Genomic DNA, 26581 nt, shown 5'->3' on the forward strand with positions numbered 1-26581 from the left:
GTTGTAGTATATTCGTAAGTTTATTGGTAAGTTATGTTATTTAAACAATCTAAAATTTCATTGTCCGTTCATTAAGGCAAGTTTTGTCTGTTGCACAGTTTCTAACAATTTCTGCGCTCCTTCCGATTGCCAGCATGATGAATAATTCTATTTGCTATAACATAAATGCCTTGCTTACAATTATATTTGCTTACGTACAGATTTTGATTTTCATTTCACTTTGATTTTGATGAATCGCAACAGTTTCTCCCGAGAAGAGCTGGCTTTTTAAGCCTTCAACGTAAAGGCGCGATATGTTTTCCTTTTTTTTGATTATCAGTTAACAGTATAGACCTAAACGGACCCAACAAGTAACGCCTCAGGTCCTAGGAAAAACATAAAATTTCTGTAACGATTCCGGATTACTTGTGGGGTCCATATGAGGATTTTAGAACAATTCTGGACAAAACTAAATAGAGAGATAGAGGGGCAAAGCGTTCGCTTAGACGATTTGTCTTTAAACGTAGGTACAAATACGGTTACATTACAGTAATTACAATAGGTACAATAATCATATCGAATATGCGGTAAGTGTTTAAAATTAATAAAGCGTAATTAGATAGATTTCACTACGAACAGAAGAAGGGCGATGCTTCCAGTATACAAATAACAATAAAGTACAATACCTATAATGCCTAGACTCCTCCGATTTGTGTGTGTTGTTTGTTGTGTATAAATATAAATATTAAAAATATATAGATCTGTCCTACATTAAGAACAGGAGGGTGGCGTATACCTTCCAGCGGGTAGTGAGGTTTGTCCAATTACCGCTGAAATAAACTCCAGAGTTTGTAGCTGGTCACCCGCTTGGCCAGATTGGCGGCGGCACTGCTGGGTGGCGATGGGGCGGATGACTCGGCGGCCATCGCCCGCCGGTTGTTGATCAGCTTGGAGCGCATCTGCTCGTCGATCAGCTCATGCATGTCCATCTGCCACTGTTCCAGCTGCTGCGACAGCTCCACCTTCTGCTGAATGGACTCCAGCAGCTGGCTGTTGGCCTGCATTAGCTCCACCCTCGTCTTGGCCAATTCCACTTCGGCCTTGGTGCGACGATCATTCGCCGCATCTCGCTCTGTCTGCGCCTTGGACAGCAGCTCATCCCGATCCGTGTTGTCCTCCAGATCACCGCGGGCCTGATCCCGCTCCTCCTTGACATTCTGCAGCTCCACGTCCGTCACAGTGACCTTGGCCTCCAGCTGCTGGATGAGCTGGTGACTGCGCTTGATCTCGTCCTCCTGCTCTAGGACCAGATTGCGCGTCTGGTCCAGCATCTTCTTGAAGTTGCCGGCGTCCAGGTTGAGCAGCAACCGGGTCAGTTCGTCGGACATCGATGAAAGCATGCCTTGGCGAAACTCGATGGCCAGGTGACCGTCCTCGTGGCGCTCCGAGCTCGAAATGGTGTTGTCCATCGACTCCAGCTCCAGCGATATGTCGGAATTCAGACCTGGAAAGGCGATAAAGATTTAAAATTTCAATTTTCTTGTACTTTAGTGAACATTTACTAATTTTTATTTCAAAACTATCTTTAAGATATCTTTACCTTTAAGATAAACGAACTATCTTTAAGATAATATATTTTCGAAAGTTATACTTTGGTCGAAATGATATGAATAATTTGATATTAATATTATCTTTGACACATTGTTTAAAGTGTTATTACCATCAAAAGTAATCTTGAGTTAATGATTTGTCATAAACATACACTAAGATAGCAACGGATATTGATAGTATATTTGTGAGATTAAAATATTTCTGTTCTAAATACATTTATCTAAAGTTAACATTAACCCACCTGAATCGTCGTCATGGCTCACTTTCAGCGAATCCACCAGGGATTTAAGTTGTATGTAGACGGATCGGGCTTCTACCCACATATGATTGGGCTTCCCCGTTTCAGTATAGCTGCCATCGTCCTCGTCGCATTCCATTTCGAATTGCAGACTTTTTCTGCCCGGCGTGCTCGAGTTTGTGTCCTGTGGGCAAGGATTGAAATAGGGATTTTATTTTTAAATCAAAGTAGAGGTAAAATTTGATCTGATTTTTTCAGTCAGAATCGATTGATGTAAGGAAAAAATGTATGTTGTTCGGATAAACCCTTAACAATTTCCTGTATACGAATTTAGATGAGGTTAGTTGTACTTCCTTAAGGAGCGCATAATGTTTGGTTAGTAAATGAGGAATTATAAAGTTAAAGAAAGGGACAACTTACGGCACCCAAACGTTCACTGAGTACATTGTTTTCGCGCTGGGAGCGTTCCAGTGCTTGTAAGGTGGTCTGTAATAAGAGAAAGGTATTTAATATGAAAATGCTGGATATAAAACAAAGTTAAATTGTAGAAGTAAATTATTAATACTTTGTATTACCCTTGACATTGTTTTTAATCTTTTAAGTAGTAAAGGTAACTTCAAATTTATGTAATCATTGCAAAATGTTTTTTCTCGTTTATAACTGATTAGATACCTTGCTTTTAGACTTAATTAATGAATCCGTGTTAGGAAATATTTATAGAATGGAGATTAGTCTTTGCTCTTGGTAGAGAAAAAAGAAAGTTGTTGGCGGGGAGATAAACCTGGAATAGGTACTCAAGATACTGCGCAGTTGGCTCCGCTGGCCCATAAATAATCTTCGGTTGGTGGGTAAATCACGATTCCGTTGACGCGACGTGATAAAGCCAATTCTTATTTTCCACCTCCGCCACCTTTTCTTAATAAAAACTGTTGCTGACTTACCTCTAATTTTGTTTCCTGCTCGCGTGCATGGCGCTCCAGCATGTGAATTCTGTCGGAGGACTCCTCCAGCGATGAGGTGAGGCTCTCCTTCTCCTCCTGCGCCTGCTGCAGGCGGCGCTCCAGCTCCTGACGCTTGCCCGTCGTGAGGTTGAGTTCTGTTTTGATGGACTCCAGGCTGTTGACATGTTCCTGCAGGGATGATATTATTTAAATTAAATTATTATTTAATATATTAACTCAATAAATAAGACGTTTCATATGAGGTAAAGCAAGATAATTTCATTTATATTTAAGGAACCAAGATTAATGCTGATATTTTGTAAGAATCGTAATAAAAAACCATAAGGATATCCGCTTCCATACGTATAAAGATTGAAAGAATATTACAGCATTGAGTATTATTTATGTTCGAATTTATTCCAGTCATCTGGAACCATCTCAATCGTTTTTTTTTTGTTAATAAAGCGTTTGCTTGTTAAGTATTTAAATTGAGTTTATTATAGAGTTTTATAAAATATATATTCAAAGAACTTAGAAAAGAATGCAATATTTTTGATCTCCAAAATTTTAATCGACTCCTGACAAATAGGTAACATTTTTTATGATGTTGCTATATAATTATAATTATAAAATATGAAATATTTTTTGTATTCATATTTTTATAACAATACTTTTATTTTAGAGATAAAACCCACCTGCAGGCTGCTGTTCCTGTAGTGATACTGGTCCTTCAGCTCCTGGATCTGTGCGCTGAGCTTGAGCTCGGTGGCGTGGGCCTCCTGGATCTGTTCGGTGAGGCGTGTGTTCTGGTGCTGCAGCTCGTCGATCAGGATGGTCTTCTCCTTCTCCGCCTGCCTGATGGCCGTGTCCTGGGTCTGCAGCTTGTCCTTCAGCTCGGTGAGATCGGACTGCAGCTCGAGGACCCGCTGATCGCTCTCGTCCTCGGCGATCGCCAGCTTTTGGCGCAGCACATGCTTCTCCTGCTCGAGTTTCTGCAAAGGGGCAACAAAAAAAAATGAAAGTTAATTGTGTGTTCATTTGGCGTATTGTTGGTTCTATGACGTGTTGTCAATTATATGGCAGTCAGTCAGTCAAGACAATGAAAGTAGAGCCAACAATGGGCACGTACACAGTCGCAAAGCTCGACGCCAGGCAAAACCGCAAGGTTAACTCAGCTCTCAGCTCTCGACTACTAATTGTTTAGTTATTTGCATTTACAATTGGCTGCAGGCCGGCCAAGATGCAAAATCAAAAGATAAAAAAAAAACAAAAGAGTTGCCAGCACCACCTCTCACTTTGTTTGCCATATGCACCAATTTGCCCCACTGTGCCGGCGGCCAAGAGACTCCCAAGCCCCCAAAACAATGCCAACGACTTTTGACACCAACGACTGCAAAAGCCAGCCGTCAAAAGAAACAAATTCCCATTATTCAAATTAAAATGCAATTGAATTTTCACTTCTCCGCTTTGCCGAGATGCGGTTTGCAGACAAATGGCTGGTGAAAAATTAAAAGCGCATCAGCCACCAAACGTTTGGGAGTTTTCATCCAATTGTGGAAGCACTTGGGAGTTTTAAGAGGGTAGTAAACATTCTTCAATGTATGTATCTTCCACTATTATTTACCCGGCAGTAAAAACTATAAGTATATATTTGGTTATACTGTTTTATGGCCAAAGCAATTCATTAGGTGCAGGTAAAATAAAGTAGCATCTGCATTTTATATTAATAATGTATATTGCTATTTTTAGTTAAATGTATGTAACATTTATTACAAAATACATGTGTCACAAATAATTTATTTTAATTGAAAACAATAAATTTATATTTCCAAAACGTGACAAAAATTGTTTAAAAAAATTGAAGGTAAATGCTAAGGGAGATCATTTGGAATAGATTTTCTTTAGTTTTTTTCTTTAAATGTATTTATTTTTTGACAAAGGACCATATGCATTTTTTTCGATAAGTTTTGATTCTTTATTCTATTATATTTAATATCACTATTTAGTTTTTAAAAATAAAACCAAAGAGAAAAAATCGAAACCAATAAGTTCGAAATTGGATCAAAGTTCTTTAAAGGCCAATAAGTGTTAGATCATAAGTGACCTAAGTATTTTTGTATCATCCCTCTTTATTCTAACTTTATTAAACAAATAACAACGAAGTAGACATCCTAAACCGTTTCAATCTATCTGTTCACGTTTTTAATAACCTTAATTGGATTAAAAGTCTTTTCAGGTCTATAAGTGTTAGATCATAAGTGACCTTAGTAAACTTATATCATAAACCTCTTTATTCTAAAATCGAACCAATAACACGAAATAAAGACATCGTAAACGTTTCAAACTTTTCAATTTTGATTTTCATAATTTAAATTGGATCAAAGGTCTTTTCAGATCGATAAGTGTTGGGCCACAAGTGATCTAAGCCCGCTTTTCGAATGCCACTTGGACTTATCGGCGCGAGAAACGACAGCAATTAATTTGCATAATTGACAGGCGTGTGTCAGTCTTCGCCAGGTAGCTATGAGTAAGAGGCTCTAGCTCGGGGCTATTTGTGTTTTTATAACCCGACCTTTTTGGATCAAGGCTTGCGGAGACATTGAAAATTGCATGCAAAGTTTAATCGATAATTGGACCTTCAATTGGCAAACACTGGCTAGCACAGGCAAAAGGCCTGCAAAAAATAAAAAAGTAAAGAAAATAAAGCCGGCGATAGAACCCGTCAAGCCTTGTAACCAATGCAGCTTCTTTATTTCACCGCAACAACTCGGAAGGCGGAAAAGCCAATGCGACCACGTATCGAGCTGGGGAAAATCACGAGTTGGCAATAAATCTGAGAAGTCAACGCGATTGTTTTGGCCTATCAGCGAAACAGCTGCAAGACCAAAGAAACAGCACAAGATATAACAACAACCTAATAAATTGGAGCGACAAAACTGTAAATGAAAAGCTTAAATAAAATTACGGGCAATTTGCATAAAATGCAAAAGACGATGCCAACGATGCCGAAAAAACCACAAACTAGTTGTCGCTGCACAAAAGCCCAAAAGCAAAAGGAAAACTGCAGTATGTTTGCAACAATGGAAAACTTTAATAACAAAACACAATTGCACTCGCAGAGTTGGATTTTTAAAATCAGAGGAGACTGAGCAGCCAGAGATAAAGCGAGGCACAAATAAAATTATTGTACATATTGTACTTTCTCTGTTTCTATTTCACGCTCAATGAAATGTGTTGATGATGGCAGCAGCACCACTACAACTGCCACCAGCAGCACCAGCAACAACAGCAACAGCGGAAGTTGCCATCAGCAACTACACTGAGAAAAAAATTTACACATGTTAATTAAATGTTTTAAAGTGTCACAGCTTAAACTAACTAAGTTTAGTAATTTAAAATCATTTATTATTAAATTTAAGAAAATTTCCTAACTTACAAATAAACAAAAAAATTTGAGAGCACTTTCGTCTTAATTTCAAGAACGTTTCTTCTCGAACTAGTGAAAAGAGGAGTTCTTAAATTGACAACAAATGACCTTGGCCTTATTTTGTTCTCATTTTTTCAGGAGCTTCTAAAACTTTATTTTTCAAATGAAGTATCTTATAAAATATCCATCTGGATGCTTTTATCTCAAAGATTTATTAACTACACCTAGGCATGTAAATTAAAGTATTATACTGTATTAAGCAGATAAAAGACAACTTAATATGTTTATTCCTAAAAGTCGTGGTTATGAAGTTGTATATTAATGATAGAACATATATATGTATACCCATTTCAAGCCAATTTTTCTCTCTGTGCATAAACTAGCCGCCACAACAGCAGCCGCTGCGCCGCAAAAAAATGAGTTCACATATTCAAAAGCAAAATCATGTGGCAGACTTTAATTGTAGGAAAACTGAAGACGAAATAACAAAACAAAATCAGCCTCAAATTTCATGATGGACAAGCCAGTTTTGTTTTTGCGTTAATTTTATTACGTATTTGTATTTCGGATCTCTTTTTCATCCACGGCTAATTGCATTGCATGATCACCTGAAATGGGATATATGTATGGATCGCATCCAACTCTGTAAACAAACCCGCCCATCCGAACTGGCAACATGTTGCCAGCTCTTTTTTTTTGCCACCCGTGGTCTATGTGTCTTATTCAAATGCGACGTAACTCGACCCACTTTCCAACTAAACGTTCCGCGGCAATTGTTGTTCATTCGCAGCCATTTTCGAGGTATGAAAATTATAAATATTTGTGCAGCGAAATTTTGTGCAGGAAATGTCGTAGCAATTGACACGCTTAGCGGCATAGACAAACCGGGCGACAGGTGCTCAAAATGCTAAATGACTCATCAATGGGCCAAGTGCTTTCAGGTGCACTTATGCAAATACCTCTCTAATGCTGCCTGAAGTGAGCCAGGTAAATAAAAGGAAATGAATGTGGAGGGCTGATGGTCTGTTTGTTTTGACACCTTATCGCTGAAGAAGTAAGAACTACATTTGTTTGCTTTATTGTATAAGTATATATATATAAGATATAATAAGTGTTTGAGGGATAATTTAAAACACTCCTGTAATGTAAGCTTATTTTATAATTATTTTGAAAAAATCTGTATAAAATAAAAATTATGCAAAAACCATCTGTTATAGCAAGAATATTGAAGAAAACTTTGAAGGCTGTATCTCACAAATACATTTTTATATATTTTATATTTTTTCCCAACTAGCTAAAAAAGTAAGAATAGTTTTTATTTATCTATCATTGTTTTTCTTAATTAAATTACCTTAAGATATATTTGTTGCTTATCAATCTAATATTTTTCTATATTAATTTCCGGATTGCAGAAAGTTGTTTTGTCTGTTCTTCAGATGTTTTAAGTGTGGAAGTCATCAGCTTCAAAAACTCCAGTGATGAGTTTGGTGTTGAAAGCGGCGTGCCGCCATGTCGGCAAAATGCATTCGATAATTGTTTTAAAATAATTAACTAAATTGCCAGCCAAGTCATGTTGGCCCGGCCAGAATCGTGCCAAGGGGCGGCAGGAAGGTGGGCGGGGCTGCTGATGACTCGCTTGAATGCGCTTTGCCGAACCGATGAGTTGACAAGGCTCGCTTCTTGAGGACGGATGCAACAGGTAAACTGCAGTTTCGAATGTCAAATGAATGGGAATTACCTCAGAAGTAAGAGGGTATACAGAGAAATAAAATACTGAATAACTATAAATCAAAATTAATTCCACAACTTTGTTTAATCAATTCAACACAAGACTTTTCAGAAGTATTTATAGATTTTTATTCATTCAAAATATGCAACAAAAATGATTTATTAAAATGAGGATTCGAACGTATATACAAAGAAAAATAAAATTAATATAAGGTACTATTTAGTAATATTAATCCAACAATTTTGATTACAATTATTTTAAGAGAGAATTATTTAGTTTTATTTAAAAATTTAACAACAATTAAAACATGCAAGTACTGCAAACATGCAATAGTATTTTATTTGAAGGATATTAGAATGTATTAAATACATTCTTTTTAAGTTTGTTATTTAAATATTTTAACTATTTTGAATTATAGGTAATAAAAATCCTTAAGTTTATAAGAAATAACTAGGTTTTACAAGTTTTTCTTGAATTATAAAGAACCTTTTTCGCAGAATTGCCTAATAAACTTTGAGTATTGTCAAGTTACGTTAAGTACTAAACCAATTTGACTGAATTTCGTTCTCTGTGCATTAATAAACCTTCGGATGGCTTAGCTTTTGAATTGCTAAACACTGCAAATAGCAGTGACTCAGGCCGGTGAGCTCAGCCGAGTCCGGATCTTTTGGGCGGTGAGTCAATGGCCCGGTTAACATTGGTAGATGAACATTTCCAAATGCATTTTCCACATGCCTAGCCAGCATTTTTGCAAAGGTAATTTTCTTCGTTGTGCGTATTTTAGTCTGGCCGTCTAAAACAAAAACCAGAGTTCATAGATAAATCAGCTGCACTTCGTTGCACAAAATTAACTTAGACGGCGGGTGGAAAGCGGGCTGGCAGCCAGGAAAACTTGCAAACTTTCCGTTTTCACAAGAGTTTTCCACAATTACAATTTTAATTGGCGGCACTCACACATTATTGCAAATGCCATAATGCATTTTATTGGCATGCAAAACGAAATGTAGCGCAAAAATTATGCAAATTGCACGATTAGCCGCCAGCATTTTGACTAATTTCAGCTCATTTAAATAGAAACCGATTAATGATCGCTGATAACAAAGGGGGAAGTCTTGTGAAAAAGTCTCTCCACACGGCTAATTGTTGCAGCTCGGTTGCAAGTTGGCCAAGAAGCGAGAGCAGCCATTTGGAGTGGAGTGTGAAATGCAGCCATTAGCGAGGATTGGCCCACAATGCAGTTGCATTGCACATCGGCCATAAATCAATTCGGGTGCCAAGCACTGTTGACCAACCAGCAATTGAATTGTCACCAGTCCACAAAGCCTGGCAGATGGCCAAAAGTTACACTTAAGAAAAGGAAGTGCTAAAAAAATTGATTTTGTTATTATAGATGTGGAAATAAATATAAAAAGTTATTAAGAACACCCTTTCAAATGCCTAAAGGTTACACTTTAGAAAAAAGGAAAATCAAAAAAATTAAATATTATTATTATTAGATTTGAAAAGAAAATAATAACAATTATTATAATAGTAATCTTAACTCTTTCCGTGAAAGTTAAAGAGTTTTTTTATCAATGAAATTCCTTATCACGTATCATCTTATTAACTTACTTATGCATGTATAAATTGATAAGAATTCACTCAACCTAAGTTGTTAAATTTAACAGCTAAAATGTTGAAAAGATAATTCAGAATTCGAAATGTCATGTCAGATAAGATTGAAATGATGACAAGAATTGGTTGTATATTACTGAGATATCTTAAAATCTTAATCAGAAACATTTCACAACAATATGATTTATTATTGTGAAAAAGTATTATAATATTCCAAAAAAAGAATCGTTTTATTGGCAGTTAAATGCAACTATCAGACGTTCTTATAACCCGGAACTTTCTGGAATACGCGAGTATCTCTATTCTCCGAACCCATTGACAATGCACCAGAGTGCAGCATTGACCCCACCAGCCCCATTTTATAGTATAGCCCAAACACATAGAGAGCGTCGCAAACTGAATTTAAGCTTTGCAGCCATAAAAGAAGATTATAGACCAAGTCCGAAAGAGCCAAATCGTGTGCTTGTGCCAAAAGTTTGTTTATGCGCCTAAGGTCATGTCGCAGTCGGCGGTGGGCGTGGCACAACTGGAGCCTCCGCCACACTTGACTGACTTTCAGAGCTCTCCCCACAAAAAAAAAGAAGCACAAAAAGAAGCGGCAGCTAATAAGTATAATAATAAAAATAATGCCACAATAAGGCAAAAGCCAGATCTTTGCCATTGTGTTCGGTTCGGTTTGCTCGTCAGGCAGTGCAATTTCGACTGCCCTTGGAAGTGGGGGAGTGTAAGCCATGCAAGACCTTTTGCCAACTTGGTCATGGTGAGTTGCCGAGGGATGACAACTATTGGGGGACTTACTTACAGATTATTACTCCACACAATTGCCCAGATTAAAGGGCAGTTGACACATTAACTTCGAGAAAATAAATACCGAAATCAAGTGTGTCAATAAATGAACTCTATTTCATGGCTCAAAGTCAAGATATTTATACCTTATATATTCAAAATAAATATAATAATAATAATATAAGCTAAAAATATAAATGGTTTAACATTCTCCTGATTCGTTTTACAGCTTATCTGCCCTATAAGTTTTTAAGTGCATCAAATTCAACAGTAGGAAAGTATATTTGCCCAACCTTTTAAAACTACTTTAAGTATCGATAAGCCGACATTTTTTTGCTACCTATTTTCTGCTCTATTTTAAAATTTTATTATTTTGCAATTTCATGCCGAAGAAAAGCCCTCAAACTACAAAGAAAAATGCAGAAAAATCGGCATTCACCGTCTTTAATTTCAAGTGTTTGGCATTGACAATTTTGTGTGCCGATGATTTCCAGACATTCCCCGCGGACCATTGTTAAGGAAATTGTGAAAACGTCAAAGAATTGGGCAAGCAAATATTTTGTATTTTTTATCTCAAACCAAGACGAAAACGATTTCGAGAGCGTAGAGCCGCAAGACAGTTAATTAAACTGAATTTGGGATGAGGGGGCTGGCCTCAGGTGATTGCCATTTTTGTGGGCTTGTTTTGATTGGCAAGACGGGGGAGCAGAGCCAAAACTTTAAGTGTCGCAATTTTCGGCCGGTCCTAAAATGTGACAAAAATGTCGGAAACGGTAATTATGATTAATTAGCGCCTCTTCGTGAGACACAAAGAGGGAGTGTTTTTTGTTTACAAAATATTTATAAAAAATGATTTCCAACCAGAGACTGAATGATTCATTCGTGAAATGAAATCGCTGCCCTTGTTTAGGGGTTTTTGCGTTTATCTTATCACCGGCACACGCAAAACATGGCCAAAATGAAGTGGAAAACTTATAGCACTTCCACCGATAAGAGCTATACAGATAGTGGCTCTGCAGTCGGAATGAGGTAAGCAGTTATAGAACTGCACCGAAATTAACTCATTTCTAGATCTGATTGTGCTGCCACGAGCGCAGGCCAAAAATTATTAGGCCATAAATACTTACGGCAAAATGTAACGCCCACTGCGCATGCGCACACATCTGAGACGATGAAATGGGGCAGGGAAGGGGAAATACCCGGGTTACGTTGGATCCCAAAATTTCTTTCACTCAAAGCGACAGTGCGTGGGTTTCTTAACTTTCAACCAAAAAAAACTCTTGTAAAGTCAACCAGACTTACAAAATAACAAAATAAGCTCTCAAGAAGAGTCATCAAATGCGAGGTAGAAAAGATGCTGGAATTGTAGGTAAAGGCACCTGAAGAGGAGGTCTTAACAATTAGTCACCGTTGCGCATAAAACGATTACAAAGTCAGGAAAGTCAAGATCTTTAAAAGAGGTAGGCGAAAAAGAATGCTAAACCTATAAAAAATACAGTCAAACTTCACCAAGATCTCTCTTCTTTAATTTGAAAAAATTAATCAGGTAAATTAAATCTTACCTTACTTAATTATTACAAGGTGTCTTTCAAAAATGTATGTAACTCTTTTTTTATTACTAGACATTATTATGACTAATTTTGGAATTATAATAGCTTAACCTCCCGCTATTATTCACTAACAGAATCCATAAAAATATTTGTATTGCTTTGAACATTCTAATACCTCACCAACTCATTAAATATTTCAAAATAAAACACAACTAGTGTTTTTCAGATGTTGTTCTCTAGGTTGTTTACGCAATTTGAGGTCTCTTGTTTTTCGACCACAATTCTTTTGTCTGCATCCCCAAATCCCCCCGCCCAAAAAGAGCACCCTCGTCTTGCCAACTAAGAGTTTTTTAATTATGCTGCCTCCGCTAATGACGCGCTCGGCCAAAAAAGATTGCGAAAAAAGTATCATTAACAGCGAATATATAAAAAACATACTTGGCTATATAAAAACAATTATCATTGCGGCACAAGTGGCCGAGTAAATGAACTCCAGGCCAAACAAAGGAGAAGTTTGTTTAAACAGTTGTTGGAATAAAGCAAAAAAAAAATTGATGATTATTCAATGGCCAGAAAAAGTTTTAAAGCTGACGAGCTGAAAATCTCTTAAGGTTGATAACCAAGCTTACCACTGATTTATTTGAAATTTATTAATACCATTAGTTGGCAAATAAATTAAAAAGTAGTTTTTAAAATTACTATAATGCAAATCACTGCAGTGATTTAAATTAAATTATCACTTGGCGTGTGCTTCCTACTATTTAATTAGTCTTTCCCCACACCTCTTTTTCTTTGGTTTCTTTTGGTATATTTACAACTTCCGATTCAGATGTAAATTAACCACTGGAAATCTGGGGACGCTCCCCAATACGTAACTGGAATTTAGCACCTGTGAGCCATCGGCTAAATTTCACTTTCTCAGAGAGTTCATAAGCGCCAAAAATGAAACGTTTAAAAATAAAGATATATTTCTCCCCAAGCCAACTTCCTAGTTGTACGACAGATGTTTCTGGAAATGTCATTAATCTTGCAGTGGTTAACTAGCCAGAAGCATACGAAAAAAAAACTATGACACAGAAAATAACAAAAATGTACCCAAACCATCAAGCCAAGAGCAGCGAAGCGGTCATCTCAGGGCCAGTCAAAGTGACTAAAAGACTTCAAAAACACAATCATCAAGTTCTCAACTATATGGCCTGATGATGAGCGAGGGTAACTAGTTGGAGACTTAAGATTTAAGATTATGACTCCCCGGCTACTGTTGATGATGAGCTCAGCCCAAGAACAATGGTCTCCGCCATTTGCCAAAAGATTATTTCCATATAATTCCTTGGTTGTACTATAGTTGAAGGAAAATCTTTAAATTTATGGCCCAATTATGTACGGGGAAGACATGTTTTATGGCTCTTTTTGTGTCTTTGGCTTTGTTTATGTTTTGCTCGTCATAAATACAAATAAATAAACATTTTTTGTGTTGGCAAAGATTTTTCATAAGGCTTGAGCACCCAGTCGATATTGATTAATCTATGGTATCCAGAGGAAGGTTTATTTTCGGAACTTTCGTCATATGGAGATGACTTAAATAATGACTTGTAAATAACCCATAACACTGCAACAGTTTGGCAGTTTTCCCAGGTAATATAAACGTTGTGTTTATGCATATCCATTAAAAAGTCAGCACGGTAGTGTAATTTTTTCCAACTCGTTCAACACCTTAAAACTGAAACCGCAAAAAATCACAGAGAGAAAGACTCCACTTACAGTTAAAGAAATATATGTGGCAATCTGTCCATAATTCAAACTGTTGGGCTTACATGATACCCGTAATACTGCAACAGCAGCAGCGGAAAAAGCGACAATAACAGTCAAGAGCCGCCACCTTTTACCCGGTTAAAGCCAAATTGGAGTGCAACAAGACAAAGTGACAGGCGACTTAGTTCTCAGGCTGTAATGCTAAATGGTTTCCTGGGAGCAGGGCATCACCACTCGCACACCTGCAAAAAGAGACACTCACCTGGGCAAAAGGCTTGTGGGTGAAACATTTACGCAAACAATGGCACAAAAAATGCAAGCGCTAATTGCAAAAGCAGGGTAAGGTGCAAGAAAAAGTGGGAAAAGGCGATGCAGCGAAATATAAGGGGGATTCCAGAAACTGACTTGCACAAAACAAAATTAAATTTGGAAATTTTAAATAGCCGTGTTGGGCTCCACAAAGAGTTTCCGAAAAAACCAAAGAAATTATTTGTAAATAATATAAATTTGTAGACTATTAAACCTTAAAAAAAAAAATGGGTTACCTAATTTCTTTTAACTATTTCTAATTAAAAATATTTTTTCATCTTTAAATCGAAGTCAAATTATTTTCTACACATTATATTAAGATCTTTAAAAATGTTCACTTTTTAAATAAAGTATAACTAGGTTTGTTGACTGCGGCTATAGTTTGATTTTGACAATAAAATATTTAGTTAACAAGTAGAAAGATATATAATTTTATTTCATTGGTTAAACAAATTATTATAAAAATGTATATAAATTCATTAGATTTGCAACGCTTGAATCCAGTATCAATGTCTATCTTTGCCAATTACTTTTAATTGAACGCTTAGTTAGAGTACCCACGATGTACTCTAAAATAGGCGAGATACTCCAAAAAAGATACAAATTCGCAAAAATAATTCCGCTTAGCCGAAAGAGCCGTTACATAACACCTGGGCACACACACACACAGGCACTCTCTTAAACAATCAGATACAAAAACTGTTTCGATTGCAGCTTAAAGCATTTCTACTTCTATTGCTCTATGTCCCTCTCTTTCCATCTCCAAACGATTGTCGTTGCGCATGCGCAGTAGAGCGATCGTCCCACTATTTCTATCTCTTTTTTTGGCCCAATCTCAACCTGAGTCATTCACCAAATAAGTCGAATTCGATTTGTGCGGATGCTCAACTAATTTTAATACGATTGTGCAAGGTAAATGGTCACAGAAATGTGTAAACAAAACAAAAGATTCATCTTAAACTATTTTTTGGATGGGGTTTGTGACTGATGACATGATAATTGGCCATTAAATTGTCTATTAATTGTATCTGTCAATGCTGACCTTGTAAAATGGAGTTTACAATCGGCTTAAATCTAAAAGTGGTTGAAGTCGTTGATCTTGGTAGATATAAAGTTTAATTGTGTGATTAGCTAAGGTGGGAAGTTGTAAATAAATGTAATTGATGTTAAAATAAGGAATAGCTCTTAGTTGTCTTATATGATATGATATGATATACAATTTTTCATGTAAAAATTCAATCTTTATATCATTGTTCAGTAAAGTATCAAAGTGTGACCCACATTTCTGGCACATTCTGGTTTCCATTGATAACTCCCTTTCCCAGATTGAGTCCCACATATGTACATATGTATCTATGGACGATAACACACTTCCATCGTTCAGTTTTGCAATTAACAGATCCCCCGACCGTAGTTATGGTTTAGTCATTTGAATCGAAAGTTGGGTGCATAAATTACTGTCATTGGCAGGAGACTGCCTGCTCCACCGAAGAGCCATCCTCCAACACCCTCTACCATCCATAGTGCTCCTCCATTTGCGATGGGCACATTGTTTATGCCACTTGGTCTGACACTCGAATTTGTTATCTGATTTGCGTGAGCCTTTGAAAAAGTTTTCGCCCTGCGGCTCGACTTTTGGCCTTTTGGGCGGGGGGTGTGGTTCGGGGCCATATCGTATTTTGTGAAATCGTCTATTATTGTCATCATGCTAACGTTCGATGGCCATATACATATATGAATATTTTCTGTATATTTCATTTACATTTGTATTGGCCTTTGAAATTTGCCAATTGGCCGATTCGATGGCTGGCTCTTAGTCACACAAAATGTGTTTATATGTGACTCTGTGTGTATATATTTTTATTGTTGCAATGAAAGCTGCCCAATTAGCAATGTAGATACATACGTACGTATATCCACATATAGATATGACAGAGATATGACATCGAAGGGAGTGAATTTCTGTATCCACATGTAGGCTCTGGGGATATTGTTAATTAATTGTCAATGAGTCAGCTGGTAAGTAAAGGGCAAGTTTGGTTTGTGGGTGATGTTCCAGCCCATCGGCTGTGGTACTTTTCCCTACTCATCAAAAATATATCGAACAATTGATTTTTGAAGGTTGAAATCGTGAAGTATGCATGTCGGATTGTCCATCCATAAAGTATTATACGTTATTCCACAAAAGGTTATATTTTTCCAAGTGCAATCGAACTTCATAAACTCACTATTTTGAAGATAAAGACTACATAGAGTCTTATAGATAAAAACATTTATTATACATCTGTTAAAAAACAATTTAATATTATCAAAAGATTGGCAAGGAAGTTAAATACTATAACTATCAAATTGAATACTAAATAAAAACAAATTGTCCTCAAAAATTAGCACAAAATACTTTAACTAAATCATTTTTACCAGTTGAATGTTAAGTGTAAATAAATTTAGTTTGCAGTTTTGATTCATTTTCTTTCACAGTTCAATAACTCAGCTCCGCTGGCAGTAGCTACTGACTCAATTTTATTTAATTTTGTTTACGATTCAGCTCAGACTGTGACTCCGGCGACATTGCCAAGTCGACTTCTATTGTTCCCAAGCATCGCTTTGACACCGAAAATTGCTTTTGGAAAGTGAAATTGCTTTCACCTTCTGCAATTCATTAAAAATCATCATTTGTGAGTGTGTGTAGGAAAGAAGATGGTAGAAATAAATTTCATAAAATTATACCCATGCAACATACAAACATACAAAGGTTTGGGTATGACAAAAACAATGGGTTACTCGAAGATGCCGCATTGTTGCGGTAGTCTCAGACTTCGCTCTCTTTAAGATCCCAAAGTCAAAGTCGGGGAACCCGATGGATAATACTTGCAATTTAGCTGTCAGTCGCGGTAAAATTCGAATTAATTTCCTAGCAGTTTTTAATTTTCAGTTGTTAGCCGTAATTTGCACATCAATAGACTTTGACAGTGAGGCGGTACCGTTTGCTCACGGACTCTACCGCATTTAGCCATGCAGCGATTATGTAAGGCCTGAATCAATAGCAACTATAATTTGAGCTAGATTCGCTTCCTGCCAACTGCTCTTCCGAACGATTAACTAAGATAGTAATGGAGCCGTGATTGCCACAGTTAGTTGATCGTGAACAGAGCCTGAAGGCCGTCGCCTCACATCTCCACCTACCCAAACTGACAGTCAGGACAACCAAGTCCCAAATGACCAAAAATTTTAGTTAATTATCATCGCCAAGCATAAAAAAAATATATTTTTTCGAGACTTTGATTTTTGAAGAATATATATAAAATGCATAAAATCGAACTTGGTTAAAAAATTTAACTTAACAAAACTAAATCTAAGTTCATATTTTTATTTAATAGTTTTTACATAGTTTTATAATTTTTTTGTAGGTTTTTAAAGCGTTAACACCTTGTTATATTTGTTGGAATTACGCCCTTAAATGCTGAAGTGGCATCTGCTGGGCGTCCCCTGCTAGGGATCTTGCTCACTGAAAATAATTTGCGGGGTAAAGGCGAGAGAACGTCCCTCTTAAATCCGTAGAAGTCCTTTACCATCTGCGGCTGAGATCGAACCTACTCCTGCATTGGTACAACCACGCAAATTCTGGCCGCGCAGACGATTACGCCATGGGCGGCCGGAAAACGGCAACGTAAAATGGTAACATGAAGTAGGACAAAATAACTGCTCTTCCAAACACTAATTGTTATGGAAAATCACCCTAAAACCTATTATACACTATTTTTCTAGGTGTAAATTCCTTAAACCATGAAGATAAAACAAAAGTATGAATGCTACTTTTTGCCTTGCTAGGAATCGAACCGGTATAATTTTCATATATGTAATTACTTTGAGAGCTTAGCATTCGGCAGCTTAAGCACGTTTACCAACACTGGTAATTTGCAATACTTAACGACGCACAAGTTCTTGGTAATTTGGTCACACTGAACAGATTTGTGGCGGTCAAGTCAAATACGTATTGATTAACAACAAAAAAAAAAAGAGTATTGAGAGCACGCACATACAACCACTACAGAGAGAATTTTATGGCCGTCCAAGCAATTAGTCAATTGGATGCCGGAAAACGCTAATGTTAAATAAAAATATTGGGTGGGTCAAATAAGATCTTTTTCCTTATGTTTTAAGTTAAATCCCCTTTTACTAGACATATTTTCCTAAAGGAATGAAGAAATATAAAAAGGGAATCTTTATTATTGAACTGAAATTGACTCGAATTTTGAAACTTTGATATTTTATTATAATTATTTTGCATTTGGCGGCTTTAGCATGCTTACCAACACTTGACTTGCTTCGGAAGCGGATATTTTGTAATACTTAAAGGCGTGGCGGTTAAGTATTAAATTTGAAGCGTTTCTTCTGTGAGTTTATAATTTATTTTTGGAACTTTGTTCATTCTCATTCATTGCAGTCTGTAGTTAATGTATTCGGTTGTTAAACTTTGAGGTACAGAATTAAATAAACTCAAAGGAAGGGCAATGATAAAAGGGGTGATCGTTAAATGAAATTTGAATTTCTAAGAATATTGTGATTCTTGGAAACCTTTTAACGGAAGAGCTTGAACCCCGCTTGATACAGTTTCGTTTTTTAGACTTTCCATAAAGCTCATTACCAGCTGAAGAAGCTAAATACAACCTCGGACGCCCCCGGAAAATCCGCATTAAAAACTCATGTTTCCCTGATGACACAAAAAGCCAAACGAAGAAGGTGGGAGCAAAATACTGACAGGCTGGCCAATAAGGAAAGTAATTTCCCTGGGCAAAAAGTCGCTGATGAAAACAAAGCACTCACCGTGACATTTTGCAGACCCCATCCATGCAACATGGCCAAAGAAATGCTATTACTGGCCAAGAGCCAATGCGAATGCGAATGCGAATAGGGTGACGCTGACGACTAATGTCCAATAATAATCGTGGCACACTATGTTGAACGACCTCAATTTCCCGCCCAAATGGGGGCCAACCCCAGATCATACACCCCCATTTATGAGGAAAGACCAGAATTTGGTCGACTTCGAATCTGAAAACCTTTTGCCCTGACCAAAATGAAGGCCCAACATTTTTTCGTTTGCAAATGAATGAGCGAATTTGCATACCCGTCCAGCTAATGGGGCCAAAAACTTGTGGACTGGGATTTAACTTTGGGGTACTCGAAGAAATGCTTAGCAGGTAAATGAGCTCCACTCAGTCTCAGATTCACGTTGTGACTCACCAAAGAAGATTACAAAAAATAAACACTTTTCGTTGTTGTTTTGAAGATCAATCAAACTGGTTTTCAGCAAATGAGATGGACACGGCTCGAAATATATACATATGTGTCTTGCTATATAAACCCGTATTATTCGCATGCAAATTGGTTGATTTTGAAATGTTTTTTTTGCAAAAAAAAAATAAAAAAGAAAAAACAACAAAGCCAGCAGTCGACAATGTGTTGATGACTTCACCTCAAACCAAAAATAAAAAAAGTTGGTCCGCAAACGTGAGGAGAGTTTTATTTTGATTTAATTTTTACGTTGGGCCCCTGGTCGAACTTTTTTCTTATTCACATTCGCATGTAGAACGCGTTTGGTTATCTAACTCAAGATGAAGTAGGCGTCCAGTAGGTGGCTTCGATTGAGAGGTAACCATTATGAGTATATTATGTTCTTGGGCGCCTCGAGTAGTCCGCCCACCTGGCATGGTCAGTTGAGTGAAACGATGGGCATTGTGGGCGTGGGACTCGATGGAAAGGCGGAAGATACGTTCATTTGCATGATTCATGTGGATTGGTAGAGAAATAAATATAAATATAACTTCGATTGTTGACGGTTATTAAAATAACACAAAGGCAAAATCAAATTTGTTTTGGGTTATATGTTTTAATTATATATTTTAAATTGGATTGAGTAACATATAATGCATTGCAATTTAAAGCTTGGTCTATAGTAGGAAATGTTTATCTAAGCTTTTTAGAAAACTTCCTCATTATTTCGTTCTTAGTGAAACTACAGTATGGTATGTAAAAATTCCATCGATCAGTTATGCCCCATCTATCAGTTCCCGCAGAATTTCCTTTCATTAAGCACAAACCATAGTTCTTCACTTCCATTTTCTATGGTTAACCATATCCTGTTTACACAAAGACTTCAACTAACAACCATCAAGGCTAATCAAAGAACGTTTAAATGGAATTACCTTTTCATTAGCATTCTTTGATCGGGGAAACGGTTGAAAGTTTCAATTTAATATCGTAATTGATCAGAGAACAAATTGCCATTGGTTGTGACTTGCCGTTCTACTAAGAGCTCTTAAAATAAATTACTGAAACCAGTTGGCCCAATGTCAGAAATAAATAAAAACCAAACAACAAAAGTTATTAAAGCCGTAAATTCAGAGGTGTAGACTTTCGAAAAGGCCAAAGGGGGTCCAACCCGATAGTAATGTGAATTATTTAAATGCCTAACCGTAACAGACGCCTACGTTCCAAATTATATACTTTACTTTCGGCTGCCATTTGCAACACTTCATCCTCTCAAGTTGGGTTTAAATTTCCTAACCAGTAATAGCAACAATTGTCTGCAGATCGTGATAAACGAGCGACTTAAAGCGAACTACAATACAGCGATAGATTCCAATTGATTTCCACTCAATTGTTCTCCTCGACCAGAGAGTTGAAAACTGGGCTTGTAGTCGAACCTGGGCGAAGCAAACACGTTTTGGTAGTCAGACAATGACAATGGTCAACTATTTGGTCGATTGTCTGTGAACTAGATAATATGGAGTGGGCTTGGAAAATTCGTAAACGAAATGAAATATGGCTGAGAACATATTGAGAATAAAAGACTGATTCAGACCAGGGTATTTATACTTAAAGCTTTTCAGTTGAGATTGAAGAGGTTAAAAACTGTGAGACTTCGTTTATCAAGTGGGACAACAGTTATATAACTAAATTAACAATATGAATATACATATAATCGAATTTATTTACTAAGTAAACTTGAGATCATGGTTGGAACCCCTACTCTAAAGGATTTGCAAAATTTGACTGGCTGTCAGCGCTGTAAACGTCAAAACTTTTATATTTAGTTCAGGATTATACCATGAATAAAATTACGCAGGAACCATTTTCCAAGTAATCCCACTCCCTTATCCATTGCGTAAAACCCTAAATGTGACCACTACTCAAGCCAAGGCCTCTGAACTCATTAGCATGTGAGAATTGGGCACAGAACGATATTATATTATGGCGTATATAAAAGTTAATGCAAAAACAAATCGGAGCTAAAAATACAAGCCAATGCTCGTAAATTGGCACACACGCTTCAACAGACCGCGAAATAAAAAAAAATGGGCAAGCTTCGGACCACGACAATAACGAAAACCCGGGCCAAAACTACTGCCATTTTAGCCAGAACCAAAACACCTACAACGCAGCAGTCTAATTACGTCAGTCCGCAACAGACCGGACTCATATATATTTAGTATATATACCATGGGATGGGCCTGGTTTAGCTGACCACTGGCTCATCCAGTGACATTGTGCGCTCCAAAACGTCGAGGAAATTAATTAGATACGCGAACAGCAATTTTGCATATTGCCAAAAACACGCAAATAAAAGTGAATTTTGGCAGACGCCTCACGTCACATGCTAAACAAAGACCAGAGGTAAACTCAAGGTGACCAAATCCAAGAGATTTATGCGACAGGCCCACGGCAGAATTCCCTAAGCCCATCATCATGACTTAAAAAACTAAAACTACGCCAATAATTAAAATGACAATTGGCGTTGTTCAACTGTCAGGAGTTGACCTTTTTTGTTGGCCTGGCCCAATTTCATTAGGCTAAAGCGATTTCCGTTTAATGACTAATGGAAAATGGAACATGGGAATTCCTAGCTTTTTGGGTTTTAATTGGAGCGCTCTATAATAAACCTAATGGTTTCTGAGATGGCAAATGATTTTAATTTAAATTGTTAATGGGTATGGAATGTGTGAAGTAAAGTGAAGTGAGGAAACTATTATTTTTATGGGAGCAGAGTTTGAGATACAGAAAATATTTCATCTTATTGGATTTCGTTTTGGCTGTACTAGTAAGGCTGAGTTTTAGGTTTGAAAAATAATAAGAGGTTGATACTTTGTTATAACTTTTTTTAAATTTAAAAGTGCTTTATTTTTTTAGAGCCTTTAAAAAATAATAAGTTACTGGTGTTAATATGTATAACTCTATAGAGTTATGTATCTCTAATTTAATTAATATATTTTTTTTAAATGATTATCAAGTTAAAGGTTGCAATTCCTGAGATTTATGACTTCAATTGAGTTTCCAAACTGGTTGAAATTATCATATCGATTCCCCGGTGACATCATCTGACAGTATTACCAGGATATTACGCTGCTAGCCCCACAGCAATTGGCCTTCGCACTTTCATTTCTCAATGAAGATGAAGTCACTCAATGTGCTTAAAAATAAAAACAAAACCAGTGGGAAATAAGGCGAATACCAAAAGTGAGTAAAAGTGACTAAGCCAACTATGTAAATATGTCCCAAACCCACGGAAATAATGCGTACCAACGAAGTTATTCAAGTTCAACGCATTGTCGTGTCCTCTGTTTGGGTTACTGACACCATCAGGTGGTCCCCGAACCATTCCAGCATTTCCTGGTAATTCCGTGCATTGGATGGCCATTAATCGGTCGGCGGGAGCGTAATTGATAAGACTACATTGTGTAGGGTTTGGTCAACAAAAGCACATTAGCCTCGGTTGTGGGTGGAAAAGCTAGGAAAAGCCAGCTAATCGGGGTAAGTTTGAGGTAATGTCGTTGCTAGCAATATGCTAATGAACGGCCACGAACTTGAGCCGCGGCTTGAACTTCACTTGGACTGATAGCTGGAACGGGTGCTTTATGTTTACCTATCGGAAATTCTTTCTATTGTCAGTTCCCCCTGAAACTATGTGTATGTGTGTGAACAGGTGACAGGCGAACGAACCGCACCCCACCCACACAAACCACCCATTTCGAGCGGTTCAAGGTCGAGCGGCAGACAGAAACTTTGGAAAAATTAGGTGGTGTTAGGAACGGTCTAGGGTTTTCTACCATGTTATCAGGAAAGTGCTTAATAAAGCCAATTTTCGAAGAGAGACTCCAGAAAGAGCTGCAGCTTTTTTCATCCATCATTTTTACAGTAGAACATGTGCCGAGGTGGTAGATAGACACTGTAAAAAATCGATACCCCTACGTGATATATGTAGTTTAGTAGTTTACTGCGCACACTTTGTCACCGTCCAATAAAATGACATGACCCGTACACTCGCAGTCCCTCTTTTTGTTTGTCTAAATAGTTAAAGTGCCCGCTCACCTTTCTCCCCCTGCCATTAAATTGCAGCTGACAGTCGGGGAGAAGTTGGGTTTACAGAGCTGCATTGGATGTGCGGACAGGTGCCGTGTTTCAGCTTAAAAAATCAATATCCATATGTACTATTTAATTCACGACCTGGGAATGCGAGCAATGCGTCAATGAGGGGTCATATTATAGATATGTACGGACACATGTCCGCAATAATCAATGCAAATCACCAGGTGAGTCAATCAAAATTCAGATAATACGGTATAACTGCCAATGCCAATTTGATTTAAGGAATTTAAGGATAACCATTTGATGGTTCAGAAATATTTAATATGGCAAAATAAAAATATAAACTGTGAATTATTTAGTAAATAAACCGATAGACAATACATATACTTTTTAAGCTCTACAAATAACACTGTTAGGAACTCTCGTTTTAAGAAAAATGGAAAAATAACTGCTGTATAGATAGCAACAAAGTAATTATTTTATTTATTGCGCACACTTTGCCAAATCAGATAGCACAGACATATATAGAAAGATGGAAGAATTCCATTAGTAATAATGGCTAGGCAGCTTAGATTTAAAAGACCTCTACATATTGTTTCTCAATATTGAAAAGAAAAGTTCTTTAAGTATAGTCAGCTTAAAACTTTTTAACTGTGGTTATAATAGATATGCAGAAAATATATCTATATAATTTGATACATGATCCTCTATTAGATACCAATATATTATTTTATTCAGGTGAAAAATTGAGCCTTAACTCTGAAGACCTTATGACACTTGCTTGATTTTGATATAACTTGCTGATTTTATTTTAAAAATTCAAGGTAACATGAAGATGATTTAAAATATATATTTATAAAATGTTCTAGATTCTTCTTTTCTCTGGATTTTCAATACATTTTTATATACATACAGTCTTTTAGACAAGATCAAAAATAAAGTAGTGTCATAGGGCCTTAAGTCACTTGGTTTCCAACTTAAATTTCTCTTTAATTTCCAGATTCTCTTCCCCACAAATAGCTATAATATTTACTTGTCATTCATAATGGGTTTTCCACTTGCAAGCTTTTTAGCACTCTACACGGTTTGTTTATGACTCACCTCAATTTTGCTGGAATAGTCCTCGATGAGCTTCTCCTGCTGCTTGACCAGCTCCTCGTTCTTCTCGAGCAGCGCCTTGCCCAGTTCGGCGGCCAAAAGGATGTCCGACTCCTTCTGCTGCAGCTGGGCCCAAACATCCGGCTCCTGGTCGTGTCGACGTGCCTCCATCGCGCTGATGTAGTGCTCTAAATCAATCGAATCCCCAATTAGTGACGTATGGTCGAGGTGGTCGAAGCCGGAGTCGTCCGGCCGGTGGAGCCCCAGGCTTCCAGCTCCGGCTCCAATCGAGTGTTTGCCAAACTGACGTGGTCTCTTCGACTTGTTGCCACCGGAGCTGCTGCCGCTGTTGTTGTTGTTTTTGTTGGTGGATATGGATGAGGCAATGGCGGCAGCGGTTATAGCATTCGCTAGCTTTGGTTTATGCATGATCGTTAGCGGGCAGGCTTTTGGATTTGGTATTGGTAGGTGTGGTGTGGTGTGTGGTATTACGGGTACGGATTATAACAACGAACCAAATTTACAGACATAACACACACACAGTAAGTAAGATGCAGTTTGTTTTTTTCAGTTTGGTTATAGTTTTAATGCGATGCAGAGATCGTTTATTTCGGAGGTTAGGTATTCAGATTAATCTGATCTGGTCGTAGTATTAGCTTTAGCTGGCGCGGCGTTACGATGATATATCCGAGCATGGTTCCATGGGCACCACCATCTGCCCCCAAAAAGAGCAGAACCGATGTTAAAGCGACTGATGTTTGAGCTGCAGTTGATTTCGGTTAGATATATTGTAGTATAGTAAGTACACAGGCCGTAATGAGAATTAGCATTAAATGTGGGGTATATATGCCCGAGAAGACGGGTCTAATCATTGGCCAAAAGGGAGCGACGGTCACGTTGAGCATTTGCCAGCACGTTTTCAGTTACTTGTTACTGGGTTTATTTCGTTTTTTTTCGGTGGGGTCGGGGTTTGCTTGGTTAGGGGGGGATGACATATAACTACAGTGTTAAGCAAGAGGGTTAATATAAACGGAATTTGCCTTTAGCCCGTCTTTAGTTCGTCTTTAGTTAAGCTCCATGCGGTTTGGTTATCAGGGGGGTTAAGCCTCTTGGGGGTGTATTTACATGATTGAATATTTACAAAATGTTTGGGAATTTTTATTGGTGGAGGGTTGTGTTTTATAGGAATGTTTTTTTAAATGAATTTCGGAACTATGGGTTTGGTAATTTACAGAAGTTTCTTTAGTAAATGTGTATGCACCAGGGGGTTAGTTTATAGATCCACTTTTGGCTCAGAATTCCCAAATATATACAAAAGAAGTAAAATTCTAAGTGCATCATTGGCAACTATACACGTCAATAAAGCAAAAAAAACCATGGGAGCCACAGACCCCCAAAAATCAACAAATATCGTCTTAATTTTCGACATAAATTTCTAACTGATTTTTATATATGTTCCCTTTTTAAGTAGTTTCGCATTTGTTATATAGAAAATTCATTTGGCAAGCACTTCACGCTTTGCTGCTTTTGGTAGCAACAGCAACTGTTGTTATAATATATAATACGCTTCAGGCTAAGCTTTTAGCCAACATTTATTTATTTATTTATGTACTTTTTGTGTTTTTTATCTTATTTAATTCGTTTTTTTTTTTTGGAAGTAACACAGACACATTTCACAAATACACAGACTTTGGTTGTTCAAATTGTTGGTATTATTGTTTTGCATTTCCGCTTTTGTATATGTCGGTTTTGGCCAGAGTTTGGCATTATTATTGACAAAACAACAAAAATAAACGCGCGGAATGCATGGGATATATTGGTCTAATTAATTCCCCCAAACGGAAAGTATCCAAGTATCCAAAAGATACTTTCCACTTTCGCGCTAGAGTCTGGCCCTATATTTTTAGTTAAACATATATCTATATATATATATATAGTGGTTATCCGTATATGTATGAGGGCAGAAACCTCGGTCACGACGACGCTGCTCCACTCCAAAGCAGAACTTCCGATGTCCGATTCGATTCTCCGCTTCTCGGATTCTCCGATGCCGTATATCGCGCGCTCGCTTCGCTTCGGTTACGATTTTCTGGCTTTCCCCAGCTTTTCGGGGGGCGGCAACGCGTGGGCGTGGCGTGGCGTATACGTCTGTCTGGCGCGAACGTTCGTTACTAACTGAAT

The 26581-nt window shown here is 37.4% G+C and overlaps 1 protein-coding gene across 2 annotated transcripts; it reads right to left on the reverse strand.

The window, feature by feature from the left end:
* Nucleotide 1: 1 nt before the first annotated feature.
* Nucleotides 2-26581, reverse strand: LOC119555403 (bicaudal D-related protein homolog). 2 transcript variants are annotated; one of them, XM_037866758.1, is made up of 7 exons: nucleotides 26369-26581; nucleotides 24404-25163; nucleotides 3465-3761; nucleotides 2770-2958; nucleotides 2249-2314; nucleotides 1832-2012; nucleotides 2-1483 (listed from the first exon to the last, which is right to left on the reverse strand). In XM_037866758.1, the coding sequence occupies exons 2-7, from the start codon at nucleotides 24827-24829 to the stop codon at nucleotides 804-806; spliced, it is 1839 nt and encodes a 612-aa protein (XP_037722686.1). In that variant the 5' UTR covers nucleotides 24830-25163; nucleotides 26369-26581; the 3' UTR covers nucleotides 2-803. The 2 variants fall into 2 exon arrangements, with proteins under 2 accessions (XP_037722686.1, XP_037722688.1); XM_037866760.1 differs by having other exon boundaries at nucleotides 24404-24588; nucleotides 26369-26580.

Source organism: Drosophila subpulchrella, chromosome 3L (assembly GCF_014743375.2).
Source record: "Drosophila subpulchrella strain 33 F10 #4 breed RU33 chromosome 3L, RU_Dsub_v1.1 Primary Assembly, whole genome shotgun sequence".
NCBI classification, from domain to species: Eukaryota; Metazoa; Arthropoda; class Insecta; order Diptera; family Drosophilidae; genus Drosophila; species Drosophila subpulchrella.

Excerpts from the sequence above, each read along its gene's own strand:
- LOC119555403 (XM_037866758.1), bottom strand. The coding sequence starts at position 24,829 with ATGCATAAACCAAAGCTAGCGAATGCTATAACCGCTGCCGCCATTGCC. Across the intron at positions 2,315-2,769 it reads AGCAGGAAACAAAATTAGAG|ACCACCTTACAAGCACTGGA; the intron begins GTAAGTCAGCAA and ends CTCTTATTACAG. Across the intron at positions 1,484-1,831 it reads GAGCCATGACGACGATTCAG|GTCTGAATTCCGACATATCG; the intron begins GTGGGTTAATGT and ends TCGCCTTTCCAG.